Source organism: Galleria mellonella, unplaced genomic scaffold, assembly GCF_026898425.1.
Source record: "Galleria mellonella isolate WM207_F2 unplaced genomic scaffold, CSIRO_AGI_GalMel_v1 utg962, whole genome shotgun sequence".
NCBI lineage: Eukaryota > Metazoa > Arthropoda > Insecta > Lepidoptera > Pyralidae > Galleria > Galleria mellonella.
In genome coordinates, this window is record NW_026442180.1 from 782,849 (window position 1) to 802,649 (window position 19,801).

Here is a 19,801-nt window from a genome sequence, read left to right on the forward strand (position 1 = left end):
TAGTAAATACATTGTCTATGATCTTAAACAAACTACAGTCGTAGCGTCGATTGTCGATGGGCTACCGAACTTTCTCCGCGCCTAATGTACCAATAAAAGCAGTTAGTATTGTACGGTTATTATTATTTATACGTTTCGCGTGACCATTACAACCTACAAATGTACAATGGTGCTTTGCATACGAGGGGCGGACACTGGTTTATTTGTTACGTTGATGGTATTTTAGTTTCTCTTTTTAGTCATATATTTTGTTCTTCGTATATGTATATACTTTGCTACAGTAGTTTTTGATTTCGACACATTTGTCTTCAAACCTACTATAAGAAATGAAATGAATTTATTTTGCTGGAATGCAGGTAATTTTAGATGATAGAGGTTTACATTTCCCGTGTACATTCCGCCTCTATGTCGGCGTGCAAATTATTTATTACAGTAAACGGAAAATAAAAGCCTGTACAATAGTTGTCGAAATTAATAAAATATTTTAACAAACAACATTTTAACAATTTATTCGCCGGCTGGTAGAAACCTCTGGCGACCAGAAGGCTGGCCTATACTTTGGCCAACGCATTTCCATAGCTATTCAGCGTGGAAATGCAGCAAGTCTCCTAGGTACCCTACCAGCTGGCAGTGATCTTAAGGAATTTTTTTATCTTTAACTATTTAAATTTATAAAAAAAAAATTAACAAACTGTGACATTAATTAGTGTATAAAAACAGAAACATCAATGATATCTCTAGTGTAGGTTGTGAAGTGCATTTGTTTTTTTAACGAAATATTCTACTTATTATATATTAAGTACTTAGTCTCTCACAAAACTGGTCTTACATATTTGACTATCAAATTGTTACTTTCTTGTTTAGTATGGAGTACGCTATACTAAGTTATCTATGGTTACTTTTTATTAGTATTTGTGAAGAAAAAAATAAATGATACATTCATCTGATTTTGTATAACAAAATATATTTTGGTGCAAAAAAATATTTTCCAAAATAGGTTTCGATTTGGGGGAAAAACAGCATATCGAACCTGCACAAAAATCAGTGGCGTAACAATAGGGTGGCAGGGCTGGCAGAATGCTACGGGCCCCGACCCAAAAGGGTCCCGGCTCAAGAGGCCGCGAGCTCAGAATTTTTTTTTTTTTGCATTGTACCTGAGTATTTTATTTTACGTGAAATTTTTTTTTATTGATAGGGCCCCATCAAAAGAATTTGCCACAGGCCCCTCAAGGTACCCCCAAGAGGTACCCAAGCAATCGACTTTTGTACAAAGTCTCCCTCTGGTATACGGGATGCAACTATTTAAAAAATAAAAGAGCAATATGTTAGTAATTACATTTATTACCTGTCAAAAGACAATATAGCTTACAATTACTTCATTTTCATGTACTTAGTAAATAGAATTAGCTAGATTTATCTGATGTCACTGCAGTCTCTGAGGGACGCTCTGCACACGCACAAACACACGAACATAGGACAACGACGCACGGTATTGGATTTTATGTCTTTGTTATAGGGGTTACATTTGCCGGAGCCGCTTGTTCGGCCGTTGTCCGTCATTCATGAAACCGCCCTGCTGGAACAACAGTCTTAGGTTAATTCTACAAATATATACAATATCGCATAATATTTATATTTATACAACTTAGAATGGCAAACAAGCCGACGGCCCACCTGATGGAAAGTGGTAACCGTCGCCTACAGACATGAGCAGTACCATAGACATAACATACATAAATTCACAACATATCCCACCTTTCAAACCGAAACACGGCCATGCAAACACAACTGCTTTACGGTTGTAACACGAATCTGACAAAGGTACCCAAGCAAACGACTTTTGTACAAAGTCTCCCTCTGGTAAACATTAGATATTTAGACTAGAGAAGTAGTTTCATGCTTATCGGTTCAGTAATTTAAAGACAAAAGTATAAACATATTCACCTCCATAATACTAGTAACATTAAAATGATTTGTGCAGAGGGAGACTTTGTACAAAAGTCTATTGCTTGGGTACCTCTGTCCCATTCGTGTTTCTACCGTGACGCAGTTGTGTTTGCATGGCTGTGTTTCGGTTTGAAGGGTGGGATATGGCGTGAATTTACAGGGTACAAAGGAATAACATGTGAGTCCTCAGAAATGGCAACGCATGGGGGATGTCATGGGCGAAACAGTATGCTCTGTTATGTCCATGGTACTGCTCATGTCTATAGGCGACGGTTACCACTTTCCACCAGGTGGAAAGCTTTCCATCAGCTTGTTTGCCATTCTAAGTTGTATATAAAAAAAAATGTTTATGAATAAATAACTATTTATGGTTTACTGCATAATTCAGACACAAAAGCCATAGACAAGAAACTTGCGCAGTAGATACTTTTGTACGAGTGCGCAAGTCACGTACAAATATTTTCTTTACATTTTTTTCTCATTTTACAAACGATTTAGCTTAATTTAACCATTTAGAGTAATTGCATTTGACACATGTCTTTTTGAAGACAAAAGAAGTTACAAGTTACTGATGTAGTGACATTTGAAAGAAATAATTGGATTTACAGTTCTTTCCTTGTATCTACACACCATCAAATACGATACAGTAAGATTCAAATCTATTTCAAAGTTTCAACTTTGCCTACACTTAATAGAACTCTTTTCAACTGGCATTATGTTGTAAATTAAGGGCATTAACCCATACACATCCATAACGTGTCAGATCAGATGCATTATAGTATAGTTAGAGAATTAAAAAAAAAATTAAACCCAACTACAAAAATGTTATCAAACTAACATTAAAAATAAAAATACAAATTTGGTGTATTATATATGTGTAACCAAATATTATTGAAATAAAAACCTAATGCACATACTTTTTGACTACAGTGCATTTTTGTGCAACACTCTATAGGCAAAAACTTTTTTTTTTTTATTCTAACACACTCTGGATCCGTATGGACAAATGGCAATTCCACACCAAACAATGCCTTGTATTGTCATTATTTATTACTGACACTAATTGTGCCCTAACAATTAGTATTGAAAACAACATTGGTTAGTGTACACTTGTTACCTGGGTCGTGTGTCGAGTCTACAAATGTTCTACAGGTCTACAGATAGCTCTGAAAAGAATGCACAGAAAAAATTAATGGCAAAGAGAACTGCAGACCTACGAGTCTAATTATGCACGTAATACATTAAAATGTGTACTGCATTTCTTTGCACATTCCTTCTATGCACTCATTTCCTTACATGAGCATGCAAAACAAAAGTATAACAAAGCATGGTTGAAATTATTGCAAAAAAATACAGTAAGACAAGCATTTATGCGGGGAGTTTAAATACGATTAAATATTTAAACCAATTTATATTCATAGCTATATATATACGACGAAAATGAAGAGACTAATTATAATAATGGCATGTAAATGTCGGTGCAATAAAATGAAATGACAGCGGACTGGACAGTTCAGTAGGTGCATAACGAAAGTAAATATTCAAGAAAGTAAGTATAGAAGCAGTACCATAGACTCTTAGTAGAAAATGTATGATATAAAGAGACATTATATATTTAACATGCAATGTAAATGTAGTTGTGATGAATTTTTTTTCTAAATAACTTCCAGATTATTCCAGAATCTTTTTTTTTTTTTACTAATTTTAGCCATTTACAAAAAAAAAGTGATCCTGCTTTTACTAACGTTATAAAGTTTGTGAATATGTTTACATATTTGTTATTGAAACAAGGCTGGATGGATTTAAATGGAATTTGATATACTTATAGATGGTATATTAATAGATAGAATGTTAGTTTAATGTACTTATATACATGCAACACGACAGGTTGCTATATATAATAATAGGGTGGCCAACCGGTCGATCGCGACTATTAGTCCAGTCGATCGTGACAAGGCAAAAAATATAATATTTTGCTAATCTAGCGAAAGATGTTAAGACCAAATCCTCACACTAATATAAATAAATAGTTTCTAAACCAGTTTTAAGTTTCCCCTCTTAATAAGATAAAAAAATACTACATAATTATGTACAAAACTAAGTTGATCCATTTGAGATTTTAAGAAGTATGTAAATGGTAGGATTTCGTCAGTAAAAAGTAGTACTTGGTTAGTGAAGACGACCACCCCTGCTATTATAACATTAAAATTTAAACAATAAATATTACTATATTCGCAAATAAAATAAAGTCATACAAGATTATCTGATCGATAGCAAAATTCAATTGTAGACAAGTCGGTATCATACTAATTGTCGATCACTATTCAAATTAATACTTGACAGACATAAAATTAGTCAAACATACATATACTATTATTAGCGTGCGAGTGGCGCCTCTGGTTTTGAATTTTTAAGCGAGCCCTCGACACTTAAGAAAGGTTATAATTTACATTACCATAATTTTTAGATGATCCAAAAATTAAATTTGAAATATTCAAGTTTAGACTCATTCAGTTATTACTATAAAAACAGATAATACCGTATAGTGCGGTGTTTCCCAATTTGATTTTGGGGCAATTTGATAGTTGGGGGGGGGGGGGGGGGGGGGGGGGGGGGGGCAATTAAAAAATGGAATCGAAGCGATTTTAACCATCTTGCTTTGGCCCATTTAAATGCTACGAGTAGATATCGGTACCAAATTCTATAAATATTTATTAGGTATAAGTTTTTTAGAAACGTTCAAGTGGGGCATGGCACAAAAAGGTTGTGAAACACTGGTATAGTGTGAGTGTGTGTGTGTGAGTGTGTGTGAGTGTGTGTGTGTGTGTGTGCGTGGTATGGGGTGTGTAATGTAATTTATGGAATTATAATTACTGGTCGGCCCATGAAGCCCTGTGGTGGCATGTACGTGTTGACGGGCGCGAAGCCGCCGCGCGGGAAGGCGCCGCCGCGGGCGCCGAACGCGCCGCGACCACGCGCTCCTGTACACATACAAATACATGTTTTTAAATTGAAAATATAAACATCCTATTTCACAATTATCTGTTCAATCTTGAAGATAAATAAGTATGACGTGTTTTTACAAGAGCTATCTTGACGGTGCCGCGAACGCCTATACCTCGCGCCTCGACGCAGTCAGGCTAGGGCTCGCGTCACACCACTCATAATTAAGGATGACGAATTGATCCCAAAACTAGTCGACATTTCTCTGTCTAATTACACGTAAGTTAAACGGCTAATTGTTATATTATAATACAATGTGTGCTTACGAAACTTTTAACAATAAAATTATTCATCTTAATAGACAAGTTTTTAAATAAAAATAATAAAAATTAATACAAAATAATTATATATAATCCATATTTGAGGGTAGTCACAGGCATTTGTCGACTGTTACAAATTTAGTAAACACACACTCGACAAGCCCACATTGTGCGAAGGATATTTGAATACAATGTGGTTTTGAGTCAGCCTACCGACGAAACTCAGATTAATTTACTTTGTTAGCAGAATTTTCCATTATAATTAAATTAAATTGGAGCTCTTAAACTAAATTAAAAAACAGTCACCTCCCACTAACAAAGTGTTTGGTCTCAAATAATAATAATTTGTTATAAAAATGTACACTAGTACCTCTAAAGTTCCCCCTCGCGTTGAAAGCTCCACCGCCGCGCGGGCGGAAGCTGTTGGCGCGATTTGCGTTTGGACTGTTGTTTGAGTTAGAGTTGGTATTGTTCCGATTTGCCTGTTGTGGGTGTTGCCGTTTGTTCTGAAAAACACCGTACTTTATTACACTGGCCAAATTGATACTTAAAAATCACTTTAAACTACATATTTTAGCAGGGAAAAGGGATTGTTAGCAATGGAATTTTACAGCCCCATTGCTAGCAATATGCCCTATTAGGTCAATCTCCACGTGGTTCCCCCTGGAAACCATCGTGAACAATTCTTGTTGAATTCGTCACGATGGGCTAAGTGACTTGCTTCATTCTCACCTATCATCCTTCACTGGTGCCCCGTCGGTATATACCGATACCATTCCATTATCGCCCATTAAAAAAAATTACATATTTCTTCATAATGTTAGAGAGATATACATTATACATATACATAGAGTCCTTATATAATCTACAAAAATAAATATAAGTTTGTTATATTATAAATCAGCTATTTCTTTTTAAAAGGCCGGTAGAACACCTGAATATATTATATCTGAATGTATGAATAAAATTACCTTATTTACATTGGCGGAGTGTGCCTTCTGTTCATCCTCGTCTCTGTACTTGGAGACTGTTATGAGGAACCCGTTGATGCGCAGTTCTCGATCCAGTTTCAATGCTTTTTCCACCGCTTCTTTAGCGTGGAAGGTTACCCGCACTGTCATATATAGTAATAGATACATTTTTAAAACGTTTGTTTGCAAAACGTTACGATACATTACAGGAGCGGGATGTAGCTTCGAACAACGTATTAGGTAAAAAAAGGTAGGGAAATTAAAATCTCCCACGTTGGCAACCTTTTTCGTATATTTACGGGGAATCCCTCGACTATATTGTACTTCATTTTTGTTTTAGTTATCAATGTACGTTAATGGTGTGAATGTTAAGTAAAAATGGTCACTTAGGTGTTATGTAACATTTAAGGAAAGAGAGAGATGTACAGAAAAATGTTACCAAAGCAACACGCGCTTAGGGGAAGAAAGGATCAAAAATCTTCAAAAATTGCTTTACATAATACATTAATACACCAGAGGGAGACTTTGTACAAAAGTCGATTGCTTGTGTACCTCTGTCCCATTCGTGTTTCAACCGTGAAGCAGTTGTGTTTGCATGGCTGTGTTTCAGTTTGAAGGGTGGGATATGGCGTGAATTTACTGGGTACAGAGGAATAACACCTGAATCCTCAGGAATGGCAACGCATGAGGGGTATCATGGGCGAAACAGTATACTGTGTTATGTCCATGGTACTGCTCATGTCTATAGGCGACGGTTACCACTTTCCATCAGATGGGCCGTCAGCTTATTTGCCATTCTAAGTTGTATAAAAAAAAATTAGTACGTTGATATGGATGCTCAATTTGAAACAGATTGATGACACTTTGGCTTTGTTGGAAGAGACCTCTTACAGAGTTAAGCTCGCCTTTATAGATTACCTTTCCACTGACATATTTCTGTATATATCATTATACGTATGTATCATATACATTAAAGTATAAATAAATATATATACTCACATATCTTGTACTTGGTCTTGCTGAACTCGTGTATGTGCGCGACTTCGCCGCACTGCGAGAAAAGCAGGCGGACGTAGTCTGTGCTGGCCTCGTAGGGTACGCCCACCAGCACGGCGGTCTCGGCGCGGGACTCCACCGCCACCGAGATCGGGCTGCCGTCCAGCACCGTGCCCTCCTCCGTCAGGGCCTGCAGCGACGCCACATTTCATATCGAGCACGCGCACTATCGCACGCGTCATAATTACATACATACATAGATATCTGTCACGCCTGTCTCCCATTAGGGTAGGCAGAAACAATGGAACGCCAAACGCTATACAGGTTGGAATCGAAAACCTTGGGAACGATTCCGAGGAGCCTATCTTTTTAACTTATTTTTTAATACAAATTTTTTATTTGATAATTTCGTGAAAATACTGTTTTGTATACCATCATAAATGAAATTTATAACCTTGACTTAAAACTATTATAAATTTAGTTAAACATTGGTCCTTAGAATTTAAGTTTCACTGTGATATCAATTTAATATTTTAATTTTAAAGATACAATTAGAGAAACCGCAGATAATCAACACCATTGATGTCCTATGAAGAGTGTTCAGTGAAACTGAACATTTTTAAAAAAGGAACACGTGTGGAGGAAACGACAAAAAATACCAAAGACGCACCTTGTCAATGGCCCAATTTTTTTATCGTTTATCAACTTATATTCCTTTAGCAAAAATGTCCAAATTAAATAATATAACATTCACTTAAAATAATGCCAAGACTTTCGATTTCATCCTATATATGAGACCCATAGACATTTAAATAGACGTCACCGCGTGCTATTTGCATTAAATAGGTTCACCAAGCCATTCTAGACAAGTGGCATACTAATCTGTCGAGAGATACGTTTTCGTTAGCATTCACATGATGGTGGACATTACTGTCTCATTCCATCTCATTTACACAGTGGCGACAACGCATCTATCTATAGAGAATTTAGCAGGTAACGCCTGTTTGGACTCCAACTTAAATTCCTTGACATTTATGTGGAAATACATTTTGCAACAACCAAACATATTTTCGAAAGGTTTACTATCAAATTAATATATTTAACGATCCACACACACAGTAAGTAGAAATATATGATTTTTTATAATCGGAATGGGAGCATCTATCTCCATGTCTGTGATGTCCTCTAAGTTGACCCATGATCTAAGTCTCAGACAGCCCAGGAGGCAGGCGGCGTTACGACAATCCGATAGCCTATAGTGGCATATGTCACTCGATGTGACTTCACCACATGTTGGTTCATCAAAAGCCTGACGCATCGCCTATTCATCGCTCAGGTTAGGCCGAATAGAACTGCATTCGACCATTATTGATAAAAGCTATTTGTTCTAAATTCGAAATTACTTATTTCTGTATCTTAGTTTAATTTCTTTGGTCGTATGGAAATTCATTATTTCACTGTCTGTACTGGAAATTTGCTAATTATGGTAAATTAAATTTCTCTGTTAATATTACATTTTCCCCAGTTCTGATACTTTTTAAACATTGTTAAATAAAGAAGGATTACGGTTTGAATTAATCAAATTATTGGTTTTTATATAAAAGTTGTAATATCAAAAAGTTAAGGACGTTATTAGTTCTCAAATGTATTAACATTATTTTAAATATATTTTGAATTTAATTTTGAAACAAAATACAAAATGCCAGGCCGCACAAATATAATTACAGATCTAACATTTTTAATAAACAGATAAGAGGCATTAAATTGATGTAAAAACTTACCTTTTAGTAAGTGGCATACCATTGGGATAATTTGGAAGAGATTCATTCAATTATTATTATTATATAATTAAAATTTATGTATAATTTTCATAATAACTTATAGCTTATAATTTCTAATATGTAACTGTTACGCCCATACATCATTTGACAGTAGATTATGATGTTGCCCAGTGACAGAATTTAAAAAAAAAAATTTAAATTTACAGAATACTATTATTTTAGAATGAGGTACTTAGAATTAATAATATTATTTTTTTTTTAAAAATACAAGAAATTGGATCAAGGCCATAGTTTGTAGACTGTATAATTATTTCCTCTCTTTATGGGAGGAGACCAGTCCAGCAGTGGGGCAACAGGTAGCAATTTACACATATTATTACTATTAATACAAATTCTGTACATTTAAGCAACTTCTGAATTGGCCAGTATTTTTTGTATCCTATTAATTAACAAATACAAAAGTTTATCAAGTTGGATGAATGCTTGTTACCGTTTTACACAAACAACTAAACACATTTGAATGAAATTTTTTACACGGTTAGTTCTTTTTTTATGCAAACAACCTGACGGCCCACCTGATAGACATGAGCAGTACCATGGACATAACAGGGTATACTGTTTCGCCCATGATACCCCCTATGATGGTTATATCCTGAGTACATAGGATACTTTGTATACTGATTCATGCGGGCAAAGGTGTAAGAAATAGCTAACATGTTATACGCTAAAAATACGCGATTTCTTTGCCAATTCTAAACCGATTTTAATAATTATTTTTGCAACCGATACAATTCACTCCCGTGTGGGTTTCATATTAAAGGTTTCGCGAATAAATTGCCCTCTTTTGACGCATACATCTTCATGTCTGTTATTTAAAACAATCATAATAAAATCATATACAATGTGTTATAAACAAAATAATTGTTCATGCACATTGCTGCCTCGTATGATTGTGGTGAGCTCATTTTAATTTCATGGGAAATTAATACCAGATTGAATAAACTATATTATGTATATATAAATAATTAGACACAACAGTTATTTAGAGTAGTTCCCTTCAGTGAATCAGATGCTGCTATCACTAATTTTTTTATACATTATTTATTTATAAACTTTACCTATAATAATCGAATGTTTTTACTACTTTTTTAAACTACATCTTTTAACTTAAACAAGTTGCAAAATTATTTTATGTACAATATTTAGGCACATTATTTATAAAACTATAAGGTACCATACAAATACAGCATATTCGTTCTGTCTATAATGGCATTTTCATGACCATATTACCTGAAACCTATACCTATAATAATTAAGGCACCATTATGGTTATTTCATAACATTTATGACCAGTTATATTTTATTATGTCATAACATTGCACCAATAGTATGTTGCACCACTACATTACTTTTACAACCCAACCAAATAACTTTACGACTGGAAGTCTCCTTAAATTCAGGAACTCTTCCAGTGAACCAGCTCTTGAGTGGCATAAATGTTATTTAATATCTCACCAGGTCCGGTCCATCTTCACTTGGGTACATAAAGATGTAGAAAATTATATACAGCTGATAATGTAGCTTTTTATACATGATTTTTTAGAATCGATTGAATAGTTTTTGAGTTTATCCATTACAAATAACCACAAACAAATCTTCCCTCTTTATAATATAAATATTTTACTATATCTTTTTTATCATTCAAAGACTGAGACAGCCTGCAGTTTCACCAGTTTTACACTGAAATATTTCTATATGAATATATAAAATATATATAATAAATATATATTATTTTGTTCATCAATATAATAAAGAAATTATATATCTAGAGGAAATATTAAGTAAATAATTCCTCTTAGATACTTTCAAGTTATATAATTTGTTAATTATAAAAAAATTACTGTTGTTTAACAAATATTGTCGTGTCACAAAAATATATATATTTTATTACATAAATATTTATAGAATAAATAACCCCATCCGCTTACTTTAAATATTACCTGTATGGGTACATAAACACATGAAAAACACCACAACATGGACAGAATCATTTCAGCTGATCTACTACATCAGTTATGGTTGTTAAATTAAAATTTTGATAATTTACATTGTAAAATATGGCAATCCTCTGATAGGTTCACGTGACAGTAGAAGACCAGCCTGTTCAAACATTCAAATAGTCACTCAATCTGCACATGAGCTCAGGGCAATAACTGACGTCTCAACTTGGAAAAGAGGTAATTTGGAAAATTCTTAACTTAAAGTGCCTGTCTGGTACCCCAGATCAGTGCACATTTTATACTAAAATTAGCAACTATGATTTTCAACAGAAATAAAAATGTTAATAAACTTTTGTTTACCTTGTCCAGAGACTCTTTGTTTTTGAATTCGACTATAGCCGATAATGTCGGAGTTGTGGTCAGTTCAGTAACAATGATTGGACCACGTCTAGAAAGAAAAAACATTTCTCTCGTTAATACTCCGTTACAGGCGGTGTTACTATTCTGTGTGCAATTTGCATCTCAGAATACATTTAATATTTTAAATTTCACAAACAATTATAACTATATTTACAGAAAAATTTATGAAAATTCAGGGACTGATATTTGAATGTTAGCAAAAACATGTTTTAAACAAAGTTATTATTGACCAACAAGAGAGCATACTCACTTGACACTGATGACTTCTCCGTGTTTAGAGAATAACTCCTTAAGCTTATCTTGGTAGTCAAAGAGGTAGCTCGAGGGTAAATTCTCGACGAGCAATTTACCCGATTCCACTTTCTCTTCCTTTTTGTCTTCAGCTTTAGCCTCTCCCTCTGCAGTCTCTTGACCCTGCCCCTCGGTCTGTGCCTGCCCGTCCTGGCCGGCCGCCTCGTCACCCTGCTCTGCCTGCTCAGACTCGCCATTATTCTCCTCCGTCGCCTCCATGGGCTCTACTTCAGTTTCTGGAATCTGCTCCTCGACAGCGGCAGTTTTAGCTTTAGCCGCCTGCGATTTCGCACCACGACCCTTCTTTGGCGCTACCATTTTCTATATTCTCTAAAAATTCAAACAACTAATTCAAACGCGCCATCGGTCACGCTCTCCCAATCGGCTCATTTCCCGCCATGCTCGTCTATTTTTGCGAACAAAACTTATCAATTTGGCGCCTATTCGCCGATATCAAGGACGCAGTTAAATTCAAGCAACTTATAATAACTACAAATGCTGTCTAAAGTATATGTTCACAAAAAGAGATGATCTAATATTACTATGACATGATATATAGCCTCAATAACGGTAAACACCGTAGCAAGCTATACGCGCCATGAAGCATGGCGTTACCACGGGTGGAAAATGCCGAAAGCTTACATGACGAACTTGATACGCTTTCAAATTTAAACAGTCAAATCATAATAATTGCATTATATATGATAAATAAAACTCACCGATATATAATTTCCACTTAAAATCAATTGTAATACTACTTCACAGAAATAGACGCTAAATTAGAGGCAATAATAACACGAAACCGGCATCACGCAAGCGCATCCGCCATTAAAAAGTGAGGTTATTGGTGTTACCCTAAGAAAATATGAAGTATTACATCACTGTGGTACTGTTACCAGCTTGCTAAATTCATTAGAGGATCACAAATAGGGTATAAATAATGAAGATAAAGTATTTAGCTTTTGCTGAACCTAAGAACAAGAACCTAAACATCGATAAATTCACTTTATAGACAGCATCAATCTTTACCTTCTTTAATCTATAGACTAGCCTACTATCAAAGATTTTAGAATAGGTTCTTAGCCTACTATACTATGAATTGAGAAAAATAGCAATTGATAATATATCTTTTGTCTTCTTTTTGCTTATAACATTTGCATAAGGAGAAAGGAGGCAACCATATATTTTACTGTTTTTATTTTACTCCTTCAATGTTATTTTTTGTTCTTTGGTTTTAGTCACTAATTCTAAGAACAAGAAATTCAATTGCGAAATATTTGGGAATTACAGTAATCTTTGCAGTAAGTTTAACAGTTTTTGACATTAGTCTGAAGTTCATGACGTTGACACAAACACTGACAATGTATGGTAAGTAGACATTGAAGTCTCTCTAATCCAACCTATGCTCTAATCTGTAATGGAATGGTGATCATGTGTTTACGGTTTATCCGGTCCATATGAGGTGATAATTTATTTACAGATTTGTATTCAATTTTTCTTATATTTATTCTACAACCATAAGTTTTTATTGAAATTATTGATCAATTGACTATTTATAATGAATCTACCGAAGTCTAAATCATTTGATTCAAAGCAGTTGTCTGATCAGCAAGCTTTTAATAAAATTTATGACTTTATATCTCTATATAAGTCTGCTGCTGAAACAGCAAACATAGCTCCTGTACAACAAAACCTTGAAGATGGAGTGGACAAGGAAAATAGTTTTAAAAAATCAAAACCTATCAATACAAAATGTGATCGTTCTCCAAGTAAGAAAAAGAAACGTAAACAAGAACCTTTGGATATATCCCGAGTGAATATTGAAGGACCAAGTACGAATATGAGCCTGAATACAACACCACTAAATGAGTCCACGGTGACATCGACTCCCAGTGTTTCTAAAACAAAAAACCAAATGAAGTCCATTATGAAAAACTCTTCTGAAGAAGATTATATGGATAGTTCAAAATCTCCAACCAATAAATCAAAGAAACGAAACAAATCAGTAAGTTTCATGCTTGACGAAACAGAAGAAGTAGTCAAAAAGAAAACAAAATCAGACGACTTGTTGAATGTTGAGAAAAAAGACAAAAAGGAAAAATCTATTAAACAAAATTCAGTTAGCACTGAAATTAATAAACTTAAAAAATTGAAGAAAGTTAAGAAGGAACGGTTGACTGATGGATTAGGTGATAATGTGCAGATAAATAATATGGATACTTCTAGTAGTAGCAACCTATCAGAAGCAAGTAACCAAAATGTAAAGGGTGAAAAAACAAAAAAAGTTTTAAAGTCGAAAACACAAAAGAAAAGTTCAGTGGAAAGCCTATCAACTCAGTCTGTGAACAATAATAATGAGGAACAAACAGAACACAAGAATAAAAAATATAAAAAGAAAAAACGAGTGATGAAATCTGTACAGCCAAACGAAACTGAACCTGCATCTAAAGCTCGCAAAGTAGATGTGAAGCCCGAGGTCATTGTTGAAAACTTGGAGAACCTCAGCATTGCTGATAATGCACATACACTGTCCAATCTACTCGATGAAATGACACTTGCTGATAAAGATAAACGAAAAAAACATAAACGCAAACTAAAGAAAAATAACACACAGCCGAATGTTTCAAGCAGCGATAATACTGAAGTAGAGAAAAATGAAAAGGGTAAGGAGAAACCTAAATGGCATAAAAGAAAATGGAACAGAGACAAGAAAGGAGAAATTGATGATGAGGTCATAGCCAATACAGTAATAGTTGAGAATTTACCATTGAATATCATGTGCAGTTATAAGAAGTTGTTGACGGAACATTTTCAGCAGTATGGTATTGTCAAAAGAGTTGGGTGGGTATAATAGTATTTACTTAATATTTTCTCTATGGAGAATGTAGTGTAAAAGCCAGAAGTCTGTTGCTTTCTGTTTAAATGGAAGAAACAAAAGATATAGAATAGATATTCTAACTAAATCTCTTTTCTCCACTTTCATCTTATATATGGTTATCTCCTTTACAGATTCTTGACTCATTTACTAACCAGAGGGAGACTGTATAAAAGTTGATTGCTTGTATACCTCTGTCCCATTCGTGTTTCAACCGTAAAGCAGTTGTGTTTGCATGGCTGTGTTGCGTTTGAAGGGTGGGATATGGCGTGAATTTACAGGGTACAGAGGAATAACACCTAAGTCCTCAGGAATGGCAATGCATGGGGAGTATCATGGGCAAAACAGTATACTCTGTTATGTCCATGATACTGCTCATGTCTATAGGCGACGGTTACCACTTTCCATCAGGTTGTTTGTCACATTGAGTTGTATTAAAAATTTGCATGCTATCACCTTGTTAGCTAAGCACGAATGCTCTTTGACTAATGTAACATCTTTGACTTTACCATGTTTAAGCAAATAAAGATTATTATTATTAAAAAAAACAGTCAGTATGGTAAAACAAAAATATTACAAACTTGTAAAACAGCTACAATTATAATAAATCTTTATTAAAAAAAAAAAACTAGTTGTAACTTTAATGAAAGATTAATCCACTGATATCAAAGCTTATGTAGTTATGGAGAAATAAAAAAACATACTATACAAAAATTGAAATTAAAACCTCTGAATATTATAATTTCAGCATAGCAGAAGTATATCCCAGCAAATCATCTGACAACATGACATTTACAACTACAATCATCTTCTACAGTGATGGGGCAGCTTCAAAAGTGAGTAGAACTATATTCCACAACGTCTTATTAATGTGAAATATACAAACATGTTTTTGACAGTCTACAAAAGTCTGCAATTTATAAGCTACTAATATTTCCTACACTATAATAATTAGTCAGTGGCCTGAATTCTTACAATCTCTGTCATAACTTGTTTATAATGTGGTATATTAGGATTCTCGACTAATATCAGTCTACTATATTATGGCCATTTACATAAAACTTTTTTTTTATATTCTACCCTTCACACATTTAAATAATTAGTATGTATTATAGTTGAATATTTACTAATTATACATGTTTTATATTTAATATACCACAACAAATAGTCATCAAAGCGGGGAAGGGATTGTTAGTAATGGGGAGGTTAGCCCCATTGCTATCAATGTACCTATCAGATTGACCTCCACTTTGTTTCTCCTGGAAACCATCATGACAAATTTATCGTTAAATTCGTCATGATGGACTAACTGACTTGCCTTTTCATCCTCATCTATCATCACTCACTGGTGCCCCGCCAGTGTATAGCGCGGGCGGGGCTACCATTCCATTATCATTCATTAAAAAAAAAATTATAGTCATTAAAAACACTCCTTATATTTTTCCATATTTTTAGTGCAGCCTTATAGATAAGGTTGGAAATATTATGAAAAAATATATCTATATTCTTTATTGCACTTATAATTTACATGTAAATATAATGCATTTATAAATATTGTGAGCAAGGGTGGACTCATCTCTTACATAGATATTTTCCAATCAACCCAATACAGTTGGTTAGAAACCATGTCGTTAGCGGGCAGCTGAAGTGCTACAACTATTAATATTTAGAATACATAAACAAACAAATATACAGTTAAATGTAATGCTAAAATATATGACATAATACATAAATACATATCCTATAAATAAATATAATACCTACCTACTTATATAATAAATGTTAAAATAAATTAATATACTACCTACATTAGAAATTTAGTTTAATGATTTTAAGATTTGACACTTCAATTAGAAAAATACAAAAATATAACTCAAGAGAAAGAAAATGTAATTTCAACCTTTTCTTGAAAGAGGTAATAGAAGGACTCTCTTGTATATGAGAAGGGAGTTTGTTCCATAACTGGGTAGCTCGATACGAGAAAGAGTCGCCCATAAAATGTGCCCTACACAAAGAAAGTTCAAGAATCCTGGACTGAACTTGACAGGAGCGTTTAGGACGGACTGGCGGTGGTAATAATTTAAACCGGGAGCGGAGGTACGATGGAGAATTGGGGTTATTGAGTATGTTATAAAGGAAAGAAAGGATGTGCATATCACGTCGAAGTCGGATAGAGAGCCTAATAACTGGTTGCGAAAGGCAGACACGTGATCGTATTTACGAAGACCAAAGATAAACCAAAGATAAAAAATGTATAATGTTCACTCAATTAGCTTTTATGTCGTTTTGGTTTCATTCAAATATAGTGACAGTTTTATAGAAAACCAATTTGACGTTAGGGGTTGCAGCCCCCATTCTCAAAAAATGAATGAATTAGTAGCAGTTGGGCTGTCAAACTCCATTGTTAACAATCCCTTTCCCGGCTGTATTACTCATTTAACAAACGGATGATGACATTACATTACAGTCTCTAGAAGCGAACAACACGCTGTTCGAAGGCAACAACATCCAAGTGAAACAGAAGCTGCCGCCAGACCAAACGACAGTAGTGGTACGGTCGTACGCTCCACTCTCCGACCAGAACATCAGCACGGTGTTCTCCGAGGCGGGCCAGATAAGGAACATACGGCACTTGGTCAAAGGGAAGAAGGCTATTGGTAAGTAAGTATTGGTAAGTTGCCCTGAGCATAGAATAGACCATCCGTTTCCTTCTCGTGGATGCGTCAGAGGCGAATAAGATGGGGCATAGGATAGGCGGCTACTTATTAACCATTTGTCATTTATTACAGAAACCGCATTCGTGGAATTTGATAAACCAGAAGCAGTGACAAAGGCTAAGGAAATAGCTAAAACGGTGAAGATCGAAGGCAAAAGGGTCCATGTACACAAATACGAACTCAGAAAGAAGAAGAAGGGAAAACTGGCCTCCACAGAGAGCGAAGAAGGTGACAGTGAAGATTCTAACGATTAGACCTAGTTTTCTGACATGCTCACGCTAATAAGGAAGCTTACGCAATGCACTGCGAAGGTGGCGCCACCGTGTTACCATGTAAACAACAATCATTGGAAATCTATTTGCAAAGACTGACTTTAAAAAATCCATAATCGTGAGAAAATAAAGTTTTTAATAATTTATTTTCTCATTTATCAGTACATAAGTAAAGCGGGGACGTAATTAATTTTCGTTATGGCCCAATAGCGCTTCCTATCGGAATAAATTGGCAGTAAGCTTCTCTACTTAGGTGAATGACGTTTTTTTACCATTTGACCGCGTGTCAAATGTGTGTTAGTTATACAAATTATGTTACATGTAATTCTAAATATTTTTGTACAATGAATATCGCCAATGATTCTGAGCAAAGCTCAGATTATGTATGTAATGAGCCCCATAAAGAGGCAAGCAATTGACCGTTTACGGGCCCATTAAATTTTAATATACGTAAAGCAGTCCAAGAATCTCGGAGAAGTATGTGTACAAACATAACGTCTCTCGTTTGAGGCATCAATCAATACCAATACAAATAAATATAATTCTTTTTCCACTGCCAAATGCATATTTTGTTATGATTTTAAAATGAGATAATTTCTATCTTGTTATTATTATTATTATAGTGATTTATAACGTTTCTTGTTACATTTTGTTATAAGCGTCGCGATTAATTTTTAGATATAGAAAAACTTAGGGGCCATTTAAAAAATATATCAAACTTGTTTTGGAAAATAAAATAATTTATATCTATTTTTGGTTAGTAAATTCAATGGTAATTACATACATACATACATACATACATACATATCTGTCACGCCTGTCTCCCATTAGGGTAGGCAGAAACAATGGTAATTACAATGGTCATAATCCCATGTAAGGTTTTTACAAAGGCTACAGTGACAGTTTACTATAAGACGGGCTGTATGCTCGTTTACCACCTCCGTGATATAAAAAAAAATACTGCATTTATTGTTTGTCTTTGATATTGAATAAAGTTGATCGATAGCAGGGAGTTACTTCAAAAAAATTCTGCTGTATTTAGCTAGCCTAGGCACTACTTAATATAGGAAGACTTTGTACAAAAGTCGATTGCTTGGGTACCTCTGTCCCATTCGTGTTTCAACCGTGAAGCAGTTGTGTTTGCATGGCTGTGTTTCGGTTTGAAGGGTGGGATATGGCGTAAATTTACTGGGTACAGAGGAATAACATCCGAGTCCTCAGGAATGGCAACGCATGGGGAGTATCATGGGCGAAACAGTATACTCTGTTATGTGCATGGTACTGCTCATGTGTATAGGCGACGGTTACCACTTTCCATCAGGTGGGCCGTCAGCTTGTTTGCCATTCTAAGTTGTATAAAAAAAATACACTTGTTTACATAAAATTTTTAGCTTGTTTTTTGTAAAACTAAAATGTATACGATTATATATATATTGTTAAAACCATTTGTACCGAAGTCTGATAATGTTTGACTTATCTATAAATTGTAAGAAATGACTATCAGGGTCAGCAACGTGCGCGTAATATACCCCGGGTATTGCAGACGGTCATAGGGTACAGTAACTGCTTTTTTTTTATGGGTTGAAAATGGTATGGTAACCCCGCCTGCGCTAACGGGATACGCTGGCGGAGCACCAGTGAAGGGTGATAGATGAGAATGAAAACAGGCCAGTTAGCCCATCATGATGAATTCATCAGGAATTAACCATGATAGTTTCCAGGGGGAACCGCGAAGAGGTCGATCTGACAGGGTGAACTGCTAGCAATGGGGCTACTAATCCCCACTATTAACAATTCCTTCTCCCCCTTAACGTTTTAGTTCACAGAGCGATTTTTTTTTTTTAATTATTATAAATACAAAATATATTGAAAATTGTTTCTTCTTTTTATTATAATGCAAATGTTACAGATTTACAGTAGGAAGACGTTTTAAAATATGTCATGGGTGATCGTGGGCAGCGGTAGTCACTTACCATCAGGTGAGCCGCATGCGCGTTTGCCCACTATGTTGTAAAAAAATGTATACAGGGCGTAACAGAAAGGATATAACAATTCGACTTCCAGTGATAGTATTTATAGAATCGAAGCACATTCCCCAAATACAAAATGTTGTATTTGTTATACCCCATAAGTTACACCCTGTGAGTTAAAATAGCCCCAATTTAATAAATTTGTTGAATAAGAAATTTTGTACCTTTGTTGTGTGACAATATCATAGATAAAAAAAATCTATGACAATATGTGAAATAAATGGCCTCATTATATTAT

General features: G+C 34.7%; 2 protein-coding genes across 6 annotated transcripts; one reads left to right on the forward strand and one right to left on the reverse strand.

The window, feature by feature from the left end:
• Positions 1–1,323: 1,323 nt before the first annotated feature.
• Positions 1,324–12,543, reverse strand: LOC113522518 (uncharacterized). Of its 4 annotated transcripts, none has more exons than XM_052902845.1 (9): positions 12,389–12,543; positions 11,629–11,999; positions 11,319–11,406; positions 7,181–7,367; positions 6,182–6,324; positions 5,581–5,716; positions 4,822–4,928; positions 3,065–3,113; positions 1,324–1,573 (listed from the first exon to the last, which is right to left on the reverse strand). In XM_052902845.1, the coding sequence occupies exons 2-8, from the start codon at positions 11,985–11,987 to the stop codon at positions 3,102–3,104; spliced, it is 1,032 nt and encodes a 343-aa protein (XP_052758805.1). In that variant the 5' UTR covers positions 11,988–11,999; positions 12,389–12,543; the 3' UTR covers positions 1,324–1,573; positions 3,065–3,101. The 4 variants fall into 4 exon arrangements, with proteins under 4 accessions (XP_052758805.1, XP_052758804.1, XP_052758803.1 ...); XM_052902844.1 differs by having other exon boundaries at positions 1,324–1,576; XM_052902843.1 differs by lacking the exon at positions 3,065–3,113.
• Positions 12,544–13,065: 522 nt separating this feature from the next.
• LOC113522523 (serine/threonine-protein kinase PRP4 homolog) lies at positions 13,066–19,800 on the forward strand. Of its 2 annotated transcripts, none has more exons than XM_031913971.2 (4): positions 13,066–14,510; positions 15,293–15,380; positions 17,012–17,205; positions 17,334–17,500. In XM_031913971.2, the coding sequence occupies exons 1-4, from the start codon at positions 13,228–13,230 to the stop codon at positions 17,353–17,355; spliced, it is 1,587 nt and encodes a 528-aa protein (XP_031769831.2). In that variant the 5' UTR covers positions 13,066–13,227; the 3' UTR covers positions 17,356–17,500. The 2 variants fall into 2 exon arrangements, with proteins under 2 accessions (XP_031769831.2, XP_026764029.2); XM_026908228.3 differs by having other exon boundaries at positions 13,068–14,510; positions 17,012–17,201; positions 17,334–19,800.
• The last annotated feature ends 1 nt before the right edge of the window (position 19,801 follows it).

Bases quoted from the DNA above. Each gene is read 5' to 3' on its own strand.
- LOC113522518 (XM_052902842.1), bottom strand. From the start codon at position 11,987: ATGGTAGCGCCAAAGAAGGGTCGTGGTGCGAAATCGCAGGCGGCTAAA. The intron at 11,407-11,628 runs GTGAGTATGCTC...TTTTCTTTCTAG, and splicing joins GGAGAAGTCATCAGTGTCAA to ACGTGGTCCAATCATTGTTA. The intron at 6,325-7,180 runs GTGAGTATATAT...TATATATGACAG, and splicing joins CAAGACCAAGTACAAGATAT to TGCGGGTAACCTTCCACGCT.
- LOC113522523 (XM_026908228.3), top strand. From the start codon at position 13,228: ATGAATCTACCGAAGTCTAAATCATTTGATTCAAAGCAGTTGTCTGAT. The intron at 14,511-15,292 runs GTGGGTATAATA...TTATAATTTCAG, and splicing joins GGTATTGTCAAAAGAGTTGG to CATAGCAGAAGTATATCCCA. The intron at 15,381-17,011 runs GTGAGTAGAACT...ATTACATTACAG, and splicing joins GTGATGGGGCAGCTTCAAAA to TCTCTAGAAGCGAACAACAC.